Source organism: Sparassis crispa (assembly GCF_003851025.1).
Source record: "Sparassis crispa DNA, contig_000004F, whole genome shotgun sequence".
NCBI classification, from domain to species: domain Eukaryota; kingdom Fungi; phylum Basidiomycota; class Agaricomycetes; order Polyporales; family Sparassidaceae; genus Sparassis; species Sparassis crispa.
In genome coordinates this window covers 2,990,961-3,004,888 of record NW_020939751.1, presented here as the reverse complement: position 1 = coordinate 3,004,888, position 13,928 = coordinate 2,990,961, and the positions used below count along the sequence as shown (strand labels likewise).

General features: G+C 52.9%; 8 protein-coding genes across 8 annotated transcripts; 3 read left to right on the top strand and 5 right to left on the bottom strand.

Moving 5' to 3' along the window:
- Positions 1-52: 52 nt before the first annotated feature.
- SCP_0510330 (FMN-linked oxidoreductase) lies at positions 53-2,026 on the top strand (the record flags this gene model as incomplete). The annotated part of the gene is made up of 6 exons (XM_027759086.1): positions 53-59; positions 122-225; positions 279-837; positions 917-945; positions 1,001-1,280; positions 1,341-2,026. The coding sequence occupies 6 exons, from the start codon at positions 53-55 to the stop codon at positions 2,024-2,026; spliced, it is 1,665 nt and encodes a 554-aa protein (XP_027614887.1).
- A 545-nt stretch (positions 2,027-2,571) lies between these two features.
- SCP_0510320 (predicted protein) lies at positions 2,572-3,360 on the bottom strand (the record flags this gene model as incomplete). The annotated part of the gene is made up of 2 exons (XM_027759085.1): positions 2,572-2,919; positions 2,989-3,360. 2 exons carry the CDS (start codon positions 3,358-3,360, stop codon positions 2,572-2,574), a joined length of 720 nt encoding a protein of 239 aa, XP_027614886.1.
- An 854-nt stretch (positions 3,361-4,214) lies between these two features.
- Positions 4,215-5,484, bottom strand: SCP_0510310 (hypothetical protein; the record flags this gene model as incomplete). The annotated part of the gene is made up of 6 exons (XM_027759084.1): positions 4,215-4,358; positions 4,431-4,601; positions 4,654-4,815; positions 4,867-4,934; positions 4,988-5,254; positions 5,310-5,484. 6 exons carry the CDS (start codon positions 5,482-5,484, stop codon positions 4,215-4,217), a joined length of 987 nt encoding a protein of 328 aa, XP_027614885.1.
- A 537-nt stretch (positions 5,485-6,021) lies between these two features.
- On the bottom strand, positions 6,022-7,424 carry SCP_0510300 (Glutathione S-transferase omega-like 2; the record flags this gene model as incomplete). The annotated part of the gene is made up of 9 exons (XM_027759083.1): positions 6,022-6,078; positions 6,138-6,231; positions 6,285-6,364; positions 6,416-6,579; positions 6,632-6,825; positions 6,886-7,033; positions 7,089-7,145; positions 7,224-7,235; positions 7,289-7,424. 9 exons carry the CDS (start codon positions 7,422-7,424, stop codon positions 6,022-6,024), a joined length of 942 nt encoding a protein of 313 aa, XP_027614884.1.
- A 415-nt stretch (positions 7,425-7,839) lies between these two features.
- SCP_0510290 (hypothetical protein) lies at positions 7,840-8,372 on the bottom strand (the record flags this gene model as incomplete). Its single annotated transcript, XM_027759082.1, has 5 exons — positions 7,840-7,995; positions 8,053-8,133; positions 8,187-8,227; positions 8,284-8,305; positions 8,367-8,372. The coding sequence occupies 5 exons, from the start codon at positions 8,370-8,372 to the stop codon at positions 7,840-7,842; spliced, it is 306 nt and encodes a 101-aa protein (XP_027614883.1).
- A 201-nt stretch (positions 8,373-8,573) lies between these two features.
- On the top strand, positions 8,574-9,601 carry SCP_0510280 (ubiquitin-domain-containing protein; the record flags this gene model as incomplete). The annotated part of the gene is made up of 4 exons (XM_027759081.1): positions 8,574-8,702; positions 8,756-8,807; positions 8,860-9,403; positions 9,466-9,601. 4 exons carry the CDS (start codon positions 8,574-8,576, stop codon positions 9,599-9,601), a joined length of 861 nt encoding a protein of 286 aa, XP_027614882.1.
- Positions 9,602-9,895: 294 nt separating this feature from the next.
- On the top strand, positions 9,896-11,403 carry SCP_0510270 (Glutathione S-transferase omega-like 2; the record flags this gene model as incomplete). The annotated part of the gene is made up of 9 exons (XM_027759080.1): positions 9,896-10,136; positions 10,185-10,217; positions 10,278-10,334; positions 10,392-10,539; positions 10,594-10,787; positions 10,839-11,002; positions 11,067-11,146; positions 11,200-11,293; positions 11,347-11,403. 9 exons carry the CDS (start codon positions 9,896-9,898, stop codon positions 11,401-11,403), a joined length of 1,068 nt encoding a protein of 355 aa, XP_027614881.1.
- Positions 11,404-11,762: 359 nt separating this feature from the next.
- On the bottom strand, positions 11,763-12,949 carry SCP_0510260 (Glycerol 2-dehydrogenase (NADP(+)); the record flags this gene model as incomplete). The annotated part of the gene is made up of 6 exons (XM_027759079.1): positions 11,763-11,938; positions 11,998-12,188; positions 12,247-12,457; positions 12,520-12,675; positions 12,735-12,827; positions 12,889-12,949. 6 exons carry the CDS (start codon positions 12,947-12,949, stop codon positions 11,763-11,765), a joined length of 888 nt encoding a protein of 295 aa, XP_027614880.1.
- Between the last annotated feature and the right edge of the window lie 979 nt (positions 12,950-13,928).

Sequence of the window (13,928 nt, the reverse complement as noted above, 5' to 3'; positions counted from 1 at the left end):
GGGTTTCGTTTGCCGACACTTGTGACCACGTCTCTAGTCATACTAAGGCGCAATGGACGGTGAGGACATATCATTGAACTCATACGAACCTTGCACTCACCTAGCTCATTTGACTATTTAGAAAACGTGCGGAATGGAAATTTTTCTCACCTTCCATCACAGGAAGAATTGTTCTCCCCGATCCGCCTGCCATGCGGTCGTACGGTGCAGAACAGGTTTGTCAAGGTGAAATAAGGCTCTCTCTTCAAATAACCAGCATGGTTACACTATGTTATAAGGTGTCACTGTACGAACACATGAGCGCTCTCTTTGGCGGCCCACCAAATGCAGCCCACTTTGAATTATACAGCCGCTGGTCGCAAGGACGCTGGGGCATGATTATGACCGGGAACGTGCAAGTCGCCCGCGATCATCTCACCCTGGGTAGAGATCTTGTTATCCCCGAACATATTAGCCCAGAGACACTTAAGCCCTTCGAACGTCTGGCCAACATCATCCACGGTGGATCTGGGAAGGGATCCGATGGTAGACAATCTACCGCGTCTCTCGCTATCATGCAGCTCTCACATGCGGGTCGCCAGTCCCCAAACTTCCTTGGCGGACGCTGGCCTTTCAATCCACCGTTTGGCCCTAGTGCTGTCCCTGTCGGCCGCAGAGGAATTTCACGGGGCGAACATACAACCACATTCTCCAGGTTTCTTCACAATATCTGTTTTCAGACTCCCACTGTCATGTCATTATCTGACATTGACGACGCCGTAGCCTCATTCGTGAGAGGTGCGCAGGTCGCAGCCCAAAGTGGGTTTGACGGCGTTGAGCTGCATGCCAGCCACGGATGTAGGTCGTGTCTTCGCGCCATTGATATTCCTCGTGTTCTTGTCGTGACTTCGAAGTCGTCTGATCAGCTGCACATTAGATCTCATCGCACAATTTATCTCGCCCAAGGTCAGAAACCTTGTACTCTTGCTGCTCTTTTTCTCAGTAACTATTGAGTACACAGACAAATCTTCGCTCCGACGCTTACTCCGAGCCGCTGCATTTTTTGTATCATATCGTGTCATCCATCCGGTCTCCTGGTATGGTCCCCGATAATTTCATACTTGGGATCAAGCTCAACGCCTCAGACTACGTCGAAGAGTCCTCAAATGGAACTGAGGATGAACAAGCCTACTCTAGGACTGGAATGCAGGAAACCCTGGCTCTAGAACACGTGAAGGAAATTGCCCGCTGGTCAATGGTGGACTTCATACAGGTCAGCGGAGGTGACTACGAACATCCAGGTGATAACTTCCGAACAGTACTTCGAATACACGTACACAGCAGGCTTACCGTTACCGTAGACTTCATGTCTGTGAGGAGTGGATCTCAGCGCCAAGGGCTCTTCGCCCACTTCTCCCGCAACGCTGTGCGGGCGCTCACCTCCCAGTCTCTCGACACGCAAGATTCGACGAGGAACGAGGAAGCTGGTTCTTCAACGGCACCACCCAAACCGCCACCGTTGGTACTCTTGACAGGCGGCTTACGCAGTCTCCCTCTCTTATCGTCCGCACTGTCCCAGAAGCATGCACACCTCTTGGGCCTCGGCAGGCTGTCTATCCTCTACCCAGAGCTCCCCCGAACGCTAGCGGAGGCCCTAAAGAACGGAGACAACACACTCCTGATGGAATCTCCTCCAGAGCCCGACATCCACGGACTCGGAAGGCGCAAGGTCGAATTGGGGGACCATATAGCGCGGGTGTTCCTCTCCTTCCTCATGTGGCTATGGACGCTGTTCCCGTTCGAGTTTCCAAGGCTCGTCGGAGCAGGGACGACTATGGCGTGGTACATCGTCATGTTGCGCAGGATCGCGGGCGGACGGGAGCCGGACTATTCGGTTGGGGGGTTGAGTGCAGTGTTGCGAATGTGGTTGTGGTTTGCGCCTGACGGTGAAGCGGGATCTACCACGACGAACAGTATACTGGATTCATGGATAGTGATGGGGCTAATAGGTCTGGTTATTGGTTTGGCCGTTGGTAATATCGTATAATTATTTGCACACTCGTTGAGTATATAGATTCAAGCGGCAGTGACTCTGACCTTTGGCCGTCGCTGAGGGGCCTTTGTGTGATTGTAGATCTTTGGTGCAGCTCCAAGCATGTAATGCAGTGCATCTTGAAGATAGCAAGGTTTCGACACGGTCCAGATGAGTGCCGCAGACGACAAGACATACCTGTGTGACTGTGGATACGGAGTCCGAAAGCAGACGTATCTCGGGAAGAGGACACAAGTTTGCGGTATGATCTACACTGGACACGATCAGTCGTTTATGCACAGCAAAACAGTGGCGTCACTATGGGTCAAGAGAACAACGCATGGTATGTGAAGGCATTATCTAGAATATCTGATAATAATCCAAGCATGGAGCCAGGCCAATGGGCCACAGATGGGGTAAAGCGTTACACCAGCTGGAACAAAAATAAAGCACAGCAAGTTACAATATATGTCGTACAAGATGGGTGGAACTATTAAGGAATTACGCTGTGGGCGTCAGTGAGAAATGCGCGGGATGACAAGAACACGGGACCTGCCTTGCTATAATACTTGCTCTCGATTGTCTAGAGCGGGACCTTGTTCTGCTGAATGCATGGCGGCATGCATATCAGAGTCCCAAGGCAGCTCTGCTAGCCCGAGCGAATACTCAAGCATGCCAGAATCACTGGAGCTTGGTACAGGCATCGCGATGGCAACTGCAACTTCGATGCGTGGGGGTCGTGTGGGAGCAGCGGTTGGCTGCACTTCGGTCGAGCGAAGAAAACCAAAACGGCCGTGAGAGATGAGGCTATGGAAGCGTGATTCGTGAGGAGGCGAAAAAAGTGGTGGGGGATCAACGTCGTGGAGCACGTCGGGCAACTCCTCGGTGATCACTTTCGCTGAGATGGGCTGTGCAGGTCATGAACTGAGGGTTCACGATTCCACGATCGCAGAACAGGCGCTGCTAGGCGAACTCACCGTGACCTTCTCCCATGACGCGTCCTGATACTCTTCCTTCACAGTATAGACATCCCACAACTCTGGTTTCTTGCCGAAGTGCCTCTGCCTGCGCCGCTCTGTCCGCTGGGGTACCGTGCTTTCTGGTATGTCCGACGTCCAGGTATTCGTCCTCCTTCCCAAAAACCTGTTCCCTAGGCGGAACATGCGCCGTCTGCGCAGGGCGAACATGGTCACCATTCCTCCGACGAATAGGCCAATGGCAAGGAATGCGAGGATGAGCGCCGGGGTGCCATTCGCGGAGAAGAATCCACCCCCAGAATTGCCCGAACTCGGTGTAGACGATGTTGAGACGACCGCAGATGATGAGGACAATGAAGCACTCGAGGACATCGAGGTGAAGGTCTGGGAGAGAGGATGGAACCCGAGCAGTGCCGTCACCGAGATATATAAGCTCCAGTCCGATGGTTGCATACAGTTTGCCGCTCGAGGCGGATGGACGGAAATGGCAACTATCTAAGAACAACTGTCGCTTGCGCCACACAGCCTGTCCGTCGTCAACCAGCTTTCCGCGTTTGCTGAGCCAGATTGTTGACAGTCATGTCAAACAATTATAAGAGTTTGAAGGGCGTGGAAAGCCTCCCATTTTGTGAGATTGAAAAATGCTCGAATTTGGCCTGAATCGTCCCATCCACAACTCGCATGGGAGGAGTTATTCCCGTTCTTTGGATCGTCGACAGTTGCCATCTGTCACGGGAATATGAAAATGAGCTCATTCTTACAATGTGGATAGGAACGGAAAGGCCGTCCCCATTTTCATTTAATTGCTAATGTGAGCCGGTAATTGCCAAGTTTGCAGGTTGCATTGTCATTGGCATGCGGTCTCAGGAGGCAGGAAGGCGCCCCAATAATTGAGCGTAAGTCCAACGGTTTGTCACAGGAATGCGTGCTTTCCGAATTTGCACCTTTGGACCACAATAATTCACAATTTCCCGAAGTAGTCAGTGCGAAGTCCGTGCCATGAAGCTTGAAGGAGATGTAAATTGATGGTATTACACAGTCCGCAAGAAGCGCACGCAGCATCTGCCGCAGAAGAATACAGTAAGAGTGTGCGGGCTACAACTGGAAACCAGCGTCCAATCATAAAGTCTTGTCCAAATTTTGGGTAGTGGTCAGCGTAGTAGGTCACGGTCAAACAGAACGGGGATGTCCATTCGCATAGTACTGTACCAAGAAAAAAAAACCGGTCAGAAGTCAAGTCCCGAAAGCCAGATCAGCGTCGAAAGGAATGCCATTGACCACTCCACACCGGGACGCTTTCCTGCACTGGTGCTCGCTCCGCCCGTCTCGGTAGCGTGCGATGACGAGCTCGCGCTGCCGCTCGTTGACCTCTGGGGAGAGGATAACAGGATCAGCGGCCGAACTAACGGGGCTCAATGAGGAAATAGAAGACGCATGCTCACCGGAGCAGATGTCGTAGTCGCAGAAGAGCTTACGGCAGAAGAGGACGCGGCGACAAGGCCGTTGCCAATAGATGTGAGTGATGTGCAGAGGGACGAAGGCGGGATGGGGTGCGCAGAAGGCGTCATCGGTTGACCTTGGTAGAACGTTGATGTGCCGTACACACCCATTGGCTGCAAAGATAGTAATAAAACGGTTGCATGCTCTCTGCTCGATTGGACTAACCTCAGCATCATCGCCCATACATCGTTCGAAAACTCCGGCACCATAGTTCGCTGGCATGTTCCAAGCACAGCCCAAGACGTCATATATATGCTGGCACAATGTAGGCGCATTTGGACCATCTTTGCAGCCGCGGAAGCAGAACTGTGTATCGGACATGTAGTTCTGCAAGGGGTATCAGTCCGGAGCTAACGTCGACTCAACGAGAGTACTTGCCGTCCACTCATGCAATTGCACGGTATCACCGAAAGCACTCGAGAAGACGAGTCCGCCAACGGGGTTGCCTGAGAAAAACCCTTGAACACAGCTGTCCACACGAATGAAAAGAAAGTCGCACCGTTCCCGTCTGCACCGTGCGGGTCCAGCTCTCCACCTGCGTCCCCGGTGGGAATATTGATCTTCGTCAGATTGCCGATACCAGTGATTTGCACATAATCAGGAGTCTGCACAAAGTGCGCGCCAGTGATGGTTCCGTCTGGAATCAATCTCGCTCCATAGCCCGACTTTATGCACCACGCGACCTCGATACGTTCTGTGTCGCCTATGGTCGAGTTGGCGCCAGGTTCCGGAGGCGCGAATAGACAGAAGTCATCGACGGAATTCACTTTTTTTGGGCGATTTCTGTTAAGACAGTGCGCATAGTTGTGATAGCAACTCACGATACGCGTTTTGGCACTCTGATGTCTGGTTGTATCCCGTCCCGCACTTGTTGGTGCCTGTCTGACCCTCTTCAGTTTGTGGCGGTGCGTTCGATGGTAAATACGTCGCGCTATAGGTTTGGGCTCGAGAGAGTGCTCCTAAGGCAAGGAGGACGAGAGGGGTGCGGGTAAACATCGTATACATCGCGGCGTGGGTTCGTGAAGATCGCGAATTTGAAGTGACGGGGTGCGCGAGTCAGAGTAAACCGGCTCAGCCAAGGCGGACACTCGCGATTGACTCCAGTATGCTCTGGGATGCCAGTGCCAAGTGGGCAGTGGGAGTGAGCCACCATTTTATCGGACGGTGCCAGTGGAAGTCCAGCCACGCCGCGGCTGAGGGCGACCACGACGCGATCATGTGATAGGCACGTTAGTGCCAAGCCAGAACACTGCCAGAACTTCCTCAGGCCCGGGCGTGCACTTCCATAACCTCTGACGAAGAAACAGTAAGACTGAGAGGTACGGACACTTCGAGCAGATGGCGCTGGAGACGGAAGCGGTGAACGTTCTCGTTGAACAACTCCGAGTCAGACCAGCGATGACGCCGTCACGCGCAAGTCACGCATTTTCGTTCGCGCCATTGCGCCTCGCTGCCAAATTCCAAAGTGGAGCTGAAGTTCCAATTTCGCTACAGGTACAAGTACACCACCTCGCTTACAATTCCTTTTGCGCATCAAAGGGGTACGATATCAGGGACAGGACCGACCGGAACTATCCTGTGTGGATTCACCTACATTCCAAAGTGCGTCAGGCTTCAGGAGCAGAAGAGATCAGATACAGGAAACTCACATTAACTTGGGACCAGTAATAGAGTGTCTTGATGTGGTCGAAACGGCAGGTTGAGGAGAACGCCGGGTTCGTCCAGTACAACTTGCGCAGCCACCTGTCGCGTATGATCAGCCTACAGCCATGACCGAACCTGAGGAAAGAACATACAGGTGGATAGCAGGGTAGCCCCCGCGGATACTGCGCACGTTGCACTTGAAGTGGCCGTAGTAAACCACGTCGAAGCGAATCTGGCGTACTTGAGATCAAGAACAGTCCCGATTCGCAATTGTAGCACAAACCGCTGTGACGAAGAGGCGGACGTCCGCCTCTGTGAGCTGATTTCCAACAAGGTAGTCTCTTCCAGCAAGGATCTTCTCTAGTCTGTCGAGGGACTCGAACAGCGGGGTGACGGCCGCTTCGTACGCCGACTGAGAGCCCGCAAACCCTGCCCTGTATACACCATCTGCGAAACAGTCCGATTGTCGAATCATACCACATATAAAAAGCACACGCACTATTGACGGTGTCATACACCCACTCATTGATGGAATCGATCTCTTCGCGGAGATGTTCGGGATAGAGGTCCACAGCCGCTTTGTCTGCGGGGAGAAACTCGTTAAACTCCCTATTGAACATGCGGATGATCTCCGAGCTCTCGTTGTTCACAACAGTTTCGGTCTTTGTGTCCCAGAGCATCGGCACAGTGAACCTACGTTTTCATGATCACAACTCAAGTATAAGCATGAAGTAGGGGGTTAACCAGACATACCGACCCTCATAATTGGGCTCTGCTTGCAAGTAGCGGCCTTTGAACTCCTCGTATTTGCACACAGGCTCGCAACCAGGGCCCGGGAAAGTATCCGGGCTCGCTGCAGGCATGCTTTCCCATCCCGTGGGCGGCGCTACGACCAGAACATCTGTTGGCCGTCAAATATCCGACCAACGATGCATGGGCGGTTGCCAAAGTCGCACCGATAAAATCCTCAAGGCCCTTCAGCTTGCGCACGATCAACGTCCTCGTTGCCCATGCTACAGACAACGAAATCAAGATAAGCAGATGGAATATAAGTGTGCGAATTCTACTCACGGCACCCGTAGGAGACGTACAATTTGTACCGACTTGGATACACATGTCGGCAGGAAACGGGTGCATACAGGGCAAGTCAGCCTACCTTTCTCTGGCTTGAACTGCCCGCCTTTCTCAATGAAGTTCCGGAATGATGACGCCTTCCGTTCGAAGGAGCCATCCTTCTCCAGCTCGACGAACTTGACGGCGCTGGCATCGCTCACGGGCTTCGTGCTGCTCATCTCACAGTATCTTCGTAGTATGTTTACGCGTCAGATGAACTTCGAGGGATAGTGGATACTGCGCGAAGATCGAGGTGGACATTCTTGGTTATATATGCGGTGGTCGTAACAAGCTTCAAGCGCCTATAGTAAGAATGCCTAATTTTGATTAGTGGTGCCGTGTTCTTCCCAACTGCGGGCGCGCAACTCTGCCTGACAGAGAGTCTTGTAATACGAGACGGCCTCTTGAATAACACGTATCGGCGGCGCATCTGGCTTACTGGGCAGCCGCTTCGAGTTTCAGAATCAGCATCGTCAGTCGCGGAACGTCAGCATCGAAACGCATAGTCAGCCTCAGAAATGCCAGCCTCAGAACGCATGGCCAGTCTCGTAATGCAATCAGATTTACGCATATCCTCTGCACTCTTCAACAAGGTCAACTCGCTGCTGCTGCTTCACCTTGACCTCGCTGTATCAGTCCGACCCCGACAATCACTCCGTCCGCAAGGATGTCGGCCTGCTTCCGTCCCTCCTGCGCCTGATGCGTCGCCTTCCTCACAAACTCAGCCTTGATCGCTTTTGCTCGGGCGATCTGACGATGCATGCGTTCAGATTTGGACCGCTGTCAAGTGAATAAGCGAAGACGCACTTCGTTAGTGTGGTGCAGGCATTCTAGGTAGTCATCGGCCTGGAGTCGGCATTGACTTGGTGCATCAGTTTGGGCGTAGCACTGTGGCTTTGCCATGAGCTGTAGGTGCAGAGAACGCATGAAACACGGCGTACTTTGGAGAATTCCTGCCAGAAAGCGAAACACCGAGGGGTACCTGATTAAGTTCGGCTTCAACATTGAAAGACAGTGGTGGACACCGAAGAAGCACACCTCCGTTGAAACTGAATCCAGACTGTTAGTTGTGTTCGTCAATTTCTACTGACTCCATGAGAGAATTAAAAGACGAAACATACGGCCATGGATGAAGTTTCTCGTCGTTGAGCCGGTTAGCGTCGACGGTGCGTTGTGTTACTTTGGTCACGCGTGTCTCCGTCACGCCATTCTGTGTCACAGCGTGACGTAATTCCCTGATACGGGCTTGTTCAGCTACTTGGCGGTGTGCACTGCATCTTCGCAGTGACACCCTCAATCGAGGACCGTTGTCTTTGCTTTGTCCCAACATGTCTGAGCAAGCAGAACTTGCGTTTGTGAAGTCTTTCGCGAATAATTTAATCTCACAACCCATCGTCTACGCGGACGACTTCCAACAACCACCTCAGAGTTCCTTGAAGAAGATCCCAGTGCTTCCCGTAGGTTTGATCCACATGCTTCTCGCGGGGCAGCTCATCATAAATAATGCCAGATTGATCTGCCACCTCCTCCCGAGAGGAAAGTCGAGGAGTCGACGGCGTCAGGTGAGTACACGTTCGAAGACCAAGGAGATTGTTAAGACTAAAATCATCGCAGCTTCCATCAGCATTACCTTCAAGTGCATCAAGCCGCCACAATCCTACACGCTGTCTGTACAGCCGACAGATACCATATCTGACATCAAGGCCCAACTTGCCGCGCAGGGCGGTGCTCCCCCAGCCGACGCACAGCGTCTCTTGCTGAAGGGGAAGGCATTGGCGGATGGAAAGCTGCTGAAGGAGTACAGCGTGAAGGATGGAGACACCGTCAATTTGATGGTGAAGCCCGGCTTTGACTGGGACCCTGTCAGGGTCGCGTCTCCCCTTCCAGAGAGGGCCGCGCCCGCGGACGGAGAAACCATCATACTGCTGCCTGCGCTGGAACCGAGCAAGTCGAGAATGGGACACGGGCGAATACCCTCTGTCGTGCTTTCCCCTTCTCCGTCACTCACACCGTCTCCCGGAGATCGAACCGTCGATATACCCCTTGTCCTGGATACCTCCAACATCCCTATTTCCCCCGCGTCAGGACCCTCCAACGCGTCATATCACGCGGTGATCTCTCAGCCCGTCTTCTGGGATAATTTGTGGCATTTCTTGAGGTGAGTTTCAGACCCATACTTCAAGTCATTTTCACCGCTTACACACCGTTTTCACGTTCCAGCACCGAGCTTAACGATGCAAACCACGCGGAAACTGCTTGGGAAGACTTCTTCCGTGCGAGCAAGGGCGCTCTTTCGGCCAGCGAAATCGCGAAGATCCGCGACTCTGTCGGCGTTACTGGGATGGCAGGTACCTGAGCATGGGTTTATGGCGAGCTTATCACTGTTTCGCTCATCGGTGTGGTATCACTTCTTCACGGACACGCATGTACATTATTCATGGAGGGTATACAATCTACACTAGTACGGGCTAAGACAGTCAGACTCCGTGTCTCCGCCACCGGTTGCGGTCATGACGAGTGGCTTGGTAACGCACGCCGTCGCATGCGTCTTGGCCAAGCTGGCGCCGCCAGCAGTCGGCGGTATTTAGACTTCGAGTGAATGATCAAGTCACTGGTCGTCTGCTTATAAACAGGAGGGTGGGACGCAATCATGCGCCCGTCCCTATTCCGCTTCGCATCACACCAGCTCCTGCATACCACTCCCAGAGCACCCCCCGCACGACACCCAATTTACAGCGCGGTCCAGAGACGCAGGATGAGCAGCACCAGAGACGTTTCGCACAACACCGACATCAGCAAGATGAAGCACGAGGAGAACGGCTCGTTCAAGCGTAAGCCGTCGTCGTTCAGAAGTTTCATCGAAATGGGGGGGCAATTCGCGCCCGAGAAGGGTGAGTGATGTTCGGCATGCTGAGGTCAGAACTGAGACCGATATCCAGGCCGCTACCACCTATATGTCTCCTACGCGTGCCGTGAGTTATCCTCTGGAGCACAATATGTGGTAGTTGATTAAAAGCTTGCGCTTTTCATAGCTTGGGCGACCAGGACGTTGATCACCCGCAAGCTGAAGGGTCTGGAAGATTTCATCGGTGAGTCCTCCGCCTCGACTTCGCAGCGAGAGTATTTTTGACTCTTCCGACGTGCAGGTGTCTCCGTCGTGTCCCCGCACATGGGCGCCGACGGTTGGCCGTTCGCCAAGGCAGATGCGTTCCCTGGAGCGGATGACGATCCGCTGTACGCCTCTGATCACGTCAAGGACCTCTACCTGCGGGTGCAGCCGAACTATGAGGGCAGGTACGTACTACTTTCAGCCCGGGCTGAATTGCCCCTGCTGATCCATCTTCACAGATTCACAGTTCCCGTACTCTGGGACAAGAAGACGGAGACGATCGTAAACAACGAGAGTTCGGAGATCATCCGCATGTTCAACAGTGCATTCAACGAGCTGCTCCCGAAGAACAAAGCCGCAATCGATATCTACCCCGAGCCGCTGCGCAAGGAGATCGACTCGGTGAACGAGTGGGTGTACGACACCGTCAACAGTGCGTGCCATGACGGTCTCATTCCCACATCGGCTGATTGATGCGCTGCAGATGGAGTCTACAAATCGGGGTTCGCGAGCACTCAGGCGGCGTATGAGGGTGCTGTCGTCCCGCTCTTCGCGTCTCTCGACAGGCTTGAGAAGATGCTCAAGGGCAAGGACTACCTGATTGGGGACCAGCTCACCGAGGCGGACATCCGTCTTTTCGTCACAATAGTCCGTATACATCCAATGATTTATCCAGAGTGAAATTTAACGTCTGTACGTGTGGTTCATGTAGGTGCGCTTCGACCCAGTGTACGTCGGGCACTTCAAGTGCAACCTACGGACGATCCGAGATGGGTACCCCGCCATCCACCTGTGTGTTATCTCTCAGTTTAATCTTATTACTAGCTCACGGGGCCATTCCACAGCTGGCTACGCAAGCTGTACTGGAAGAACTCCGCGTTCTCGTCCACTTGCAACTTCGATCACATCAAGACGCACTACTACTGGTCGCACACCTTCGTATGTCCGACTGTCTTCCTCCTGCAGAATGTGCGTTGACGTATGCTATGCAGATTAACCCCCACAAGGTCGTTCCTGTCGGGCCCATCCCCAACATCCTGGCTCTCTGAGGCGCACCCACGCGCATGGAAAGAAAGACCTGGACCGGAGTTATTTTTTAGTGTGTATCGTTTTTGAAGCAGAGCCATTCAAATTGTACATTAGTTACTCGCTGTATCCAATAAGCACTGATCGTTGACACCGTCACACAAACTGCCTGAGCTGCGCAATTGACAGAAGAGAAATGGTCTATTTGCATATACATAACTTTCATGAGTCATAGGCATGATATATGCATGCTACGGCTGTCGGTCAGCAGCAAGGGTTGCAACGATATGCAAGGTATAAGTCTGACTATACAGTTTTTCCAACTTCTCCCGCCTTTCCCCATATAAGGATAAGATAAAGAGCGCAATTGCAGGACAGCTACTTAATCGTCAGTGCAGTCAGGGAAGCCGAGACTGCCCCAACCAGTCCAGTTCGGCGCGCACGCGCGGAAGTGGTGGTCCTTCTCGATCGCGGTGAGCTCCGCGACGTCCTCAGGACTGAGGTCGATAATCGTCTTGTTCGCAAGGATGCGCTCGTTAGTCACGGACTTGGGTAGCACTTCAGAGCATATGTACCAGTGAGCGAGCGGTGTGAGTAGAATTTCATGGGGTACGCACCGGTGACAAACGTGCGGTTTGCCTGCAGCGAGACGAGCACATTTGCAGCAGTGACCTTGTATTTCTCCGCGAGCTTCGTGACGACGGGATTTGTGAGGAGCGGGGACCCGTCCGAGCCGAGAGGCGAATAAGCGGTCACAGAGATGCCCTTGGAGACACAGTACTGGACGAGCTCCTCCTGCATGCACGAGCTGTACAACGACGCGTCAGTACTTGATCTATTCTAGGAGATCAGGAAGAGGCGCGCACGGGTGCAGCTCAATCTGATTGACCGCGGGGATGACGTCCGCCTTCTCAAGAAGCTGGTCGAAGAACTTGATGGAGACGTTGGACACGCCGATCGCCCTAACCTTCTCCGGGTGCGCCTTGTAGATCTTCTCCATCGCGAGCCAGGTATCGATCCAGTTGTGCGACTTGTCGGCCTTGCCGTTTTTCATAGGTGCGGGCCAGTGCATCAGCCCTGTTGTTTACATGCGTCAGTAACATGGTCCCGTCTAGGCCTCTGAAAATATATGCACTCACAGAGGTCAAGGTAGGAAGTCTCGAGGTTCGTGAGCGACGACTCAAGCGCGGCCTCGGGATACTTAAGGTCAGGGTTGTTCAGCTTCGTCGTGAGGAAGATCTCCTCGCGTGGTACGCCGGACGCCCTGATGCCCTCGCCGACCTCCCGCTCGTTGCCTGGGCATCGGCGCTGTGTCAATCGGGCGCCCAGCTGAAGCATCACCGGAAACACGCACCGTATGCCGCGGCGGTGTCGATGTGTCTGTAGCCGCTCTTGAGGGCGAACTCGACGGCGTGCTCAACGTCACCGGGACGAGATTTCCAAGTGCCTGCAGGAGCGACGAAATTGTGTCAATACAACTGACCTTCTGGCGAAGATAATCTACTGACCGAGACCAACGGTCGGCATCTTAGCGCCAGTGTTGAGGATCACGAACGTGGAGGCAGGCATTTTTGCTCAAAGGGAGTGTATTCGGCAAGAGTGGGGAGGTAGAAAGCAGGAGACGAAATAGCTGTAGTCACACCTCCTTATATAGCCGCGTGAGATGCTGGTGAGATACGGCCATCCACGAGATGTCCTATCGATAAAGAGCTGGAACGGAATTCCAAAGATTAGTCAGACCAGGACCAGGCTGGTATGGACATTGGCAGGGAAGACCGAGGTGGTAGACCGTTCCAAATTTATCGGGATCTGTGGTGCACTGCAGTACTACTCACCCGAGACCAACTCAAATTTGCTAGCCCGACAAATGAGGAATTTCATGCTCACTACAAAGTAACCGTTTGTAGACGAAACACAGTTTCTATCTGCCGAAGGAACAAATTCAATTGGTCAATTGAGTCCTTATTCAGTCCTGATCACACATGTAAATTTTATCAATAAATTTGTACTGGCGACAAATGGTGACATTGTAAGGCGCAAACCGTACATTCACTCAGGGATACAAATCCGGGAGGGTCTCAAGTGACTAATTAATAAGTCTGTATGGCCGCGCAAGCGCGGCAAAGCCCGCTACCTCAATGGATTTGGGTGGGAAAGATATGGAATTTTTGGTGGCTATGGTACAGAGTAGTCGATTCGGAGCTTGGTGAACTATCGAGTAACAAAGGTGGAATTCTGGGTGGCTATCATACATAGAGTTAGATTTCAGCAACGGAGTCATCAACAACTTCGAGAAGGGGCTCGGGATACACGTAGATGTTATCCATGACAATACAGCGTCATCAATCAAGACAGATACTGCGACACCGCAGTACGATCCACAGAGTGCAAGACGCATGATGTTGCACAGTAAAACACTCATACAAACACAAGGTTGCCCAGCCAATAGCGTTGTCAGCACGTGATCAAAAACGTGACTCGCGCAAAAATGGCTGGTGCCTTGATACAGCCTCCGGGTGTAAGACCCACTACCAGAGGTAGCGGGTAT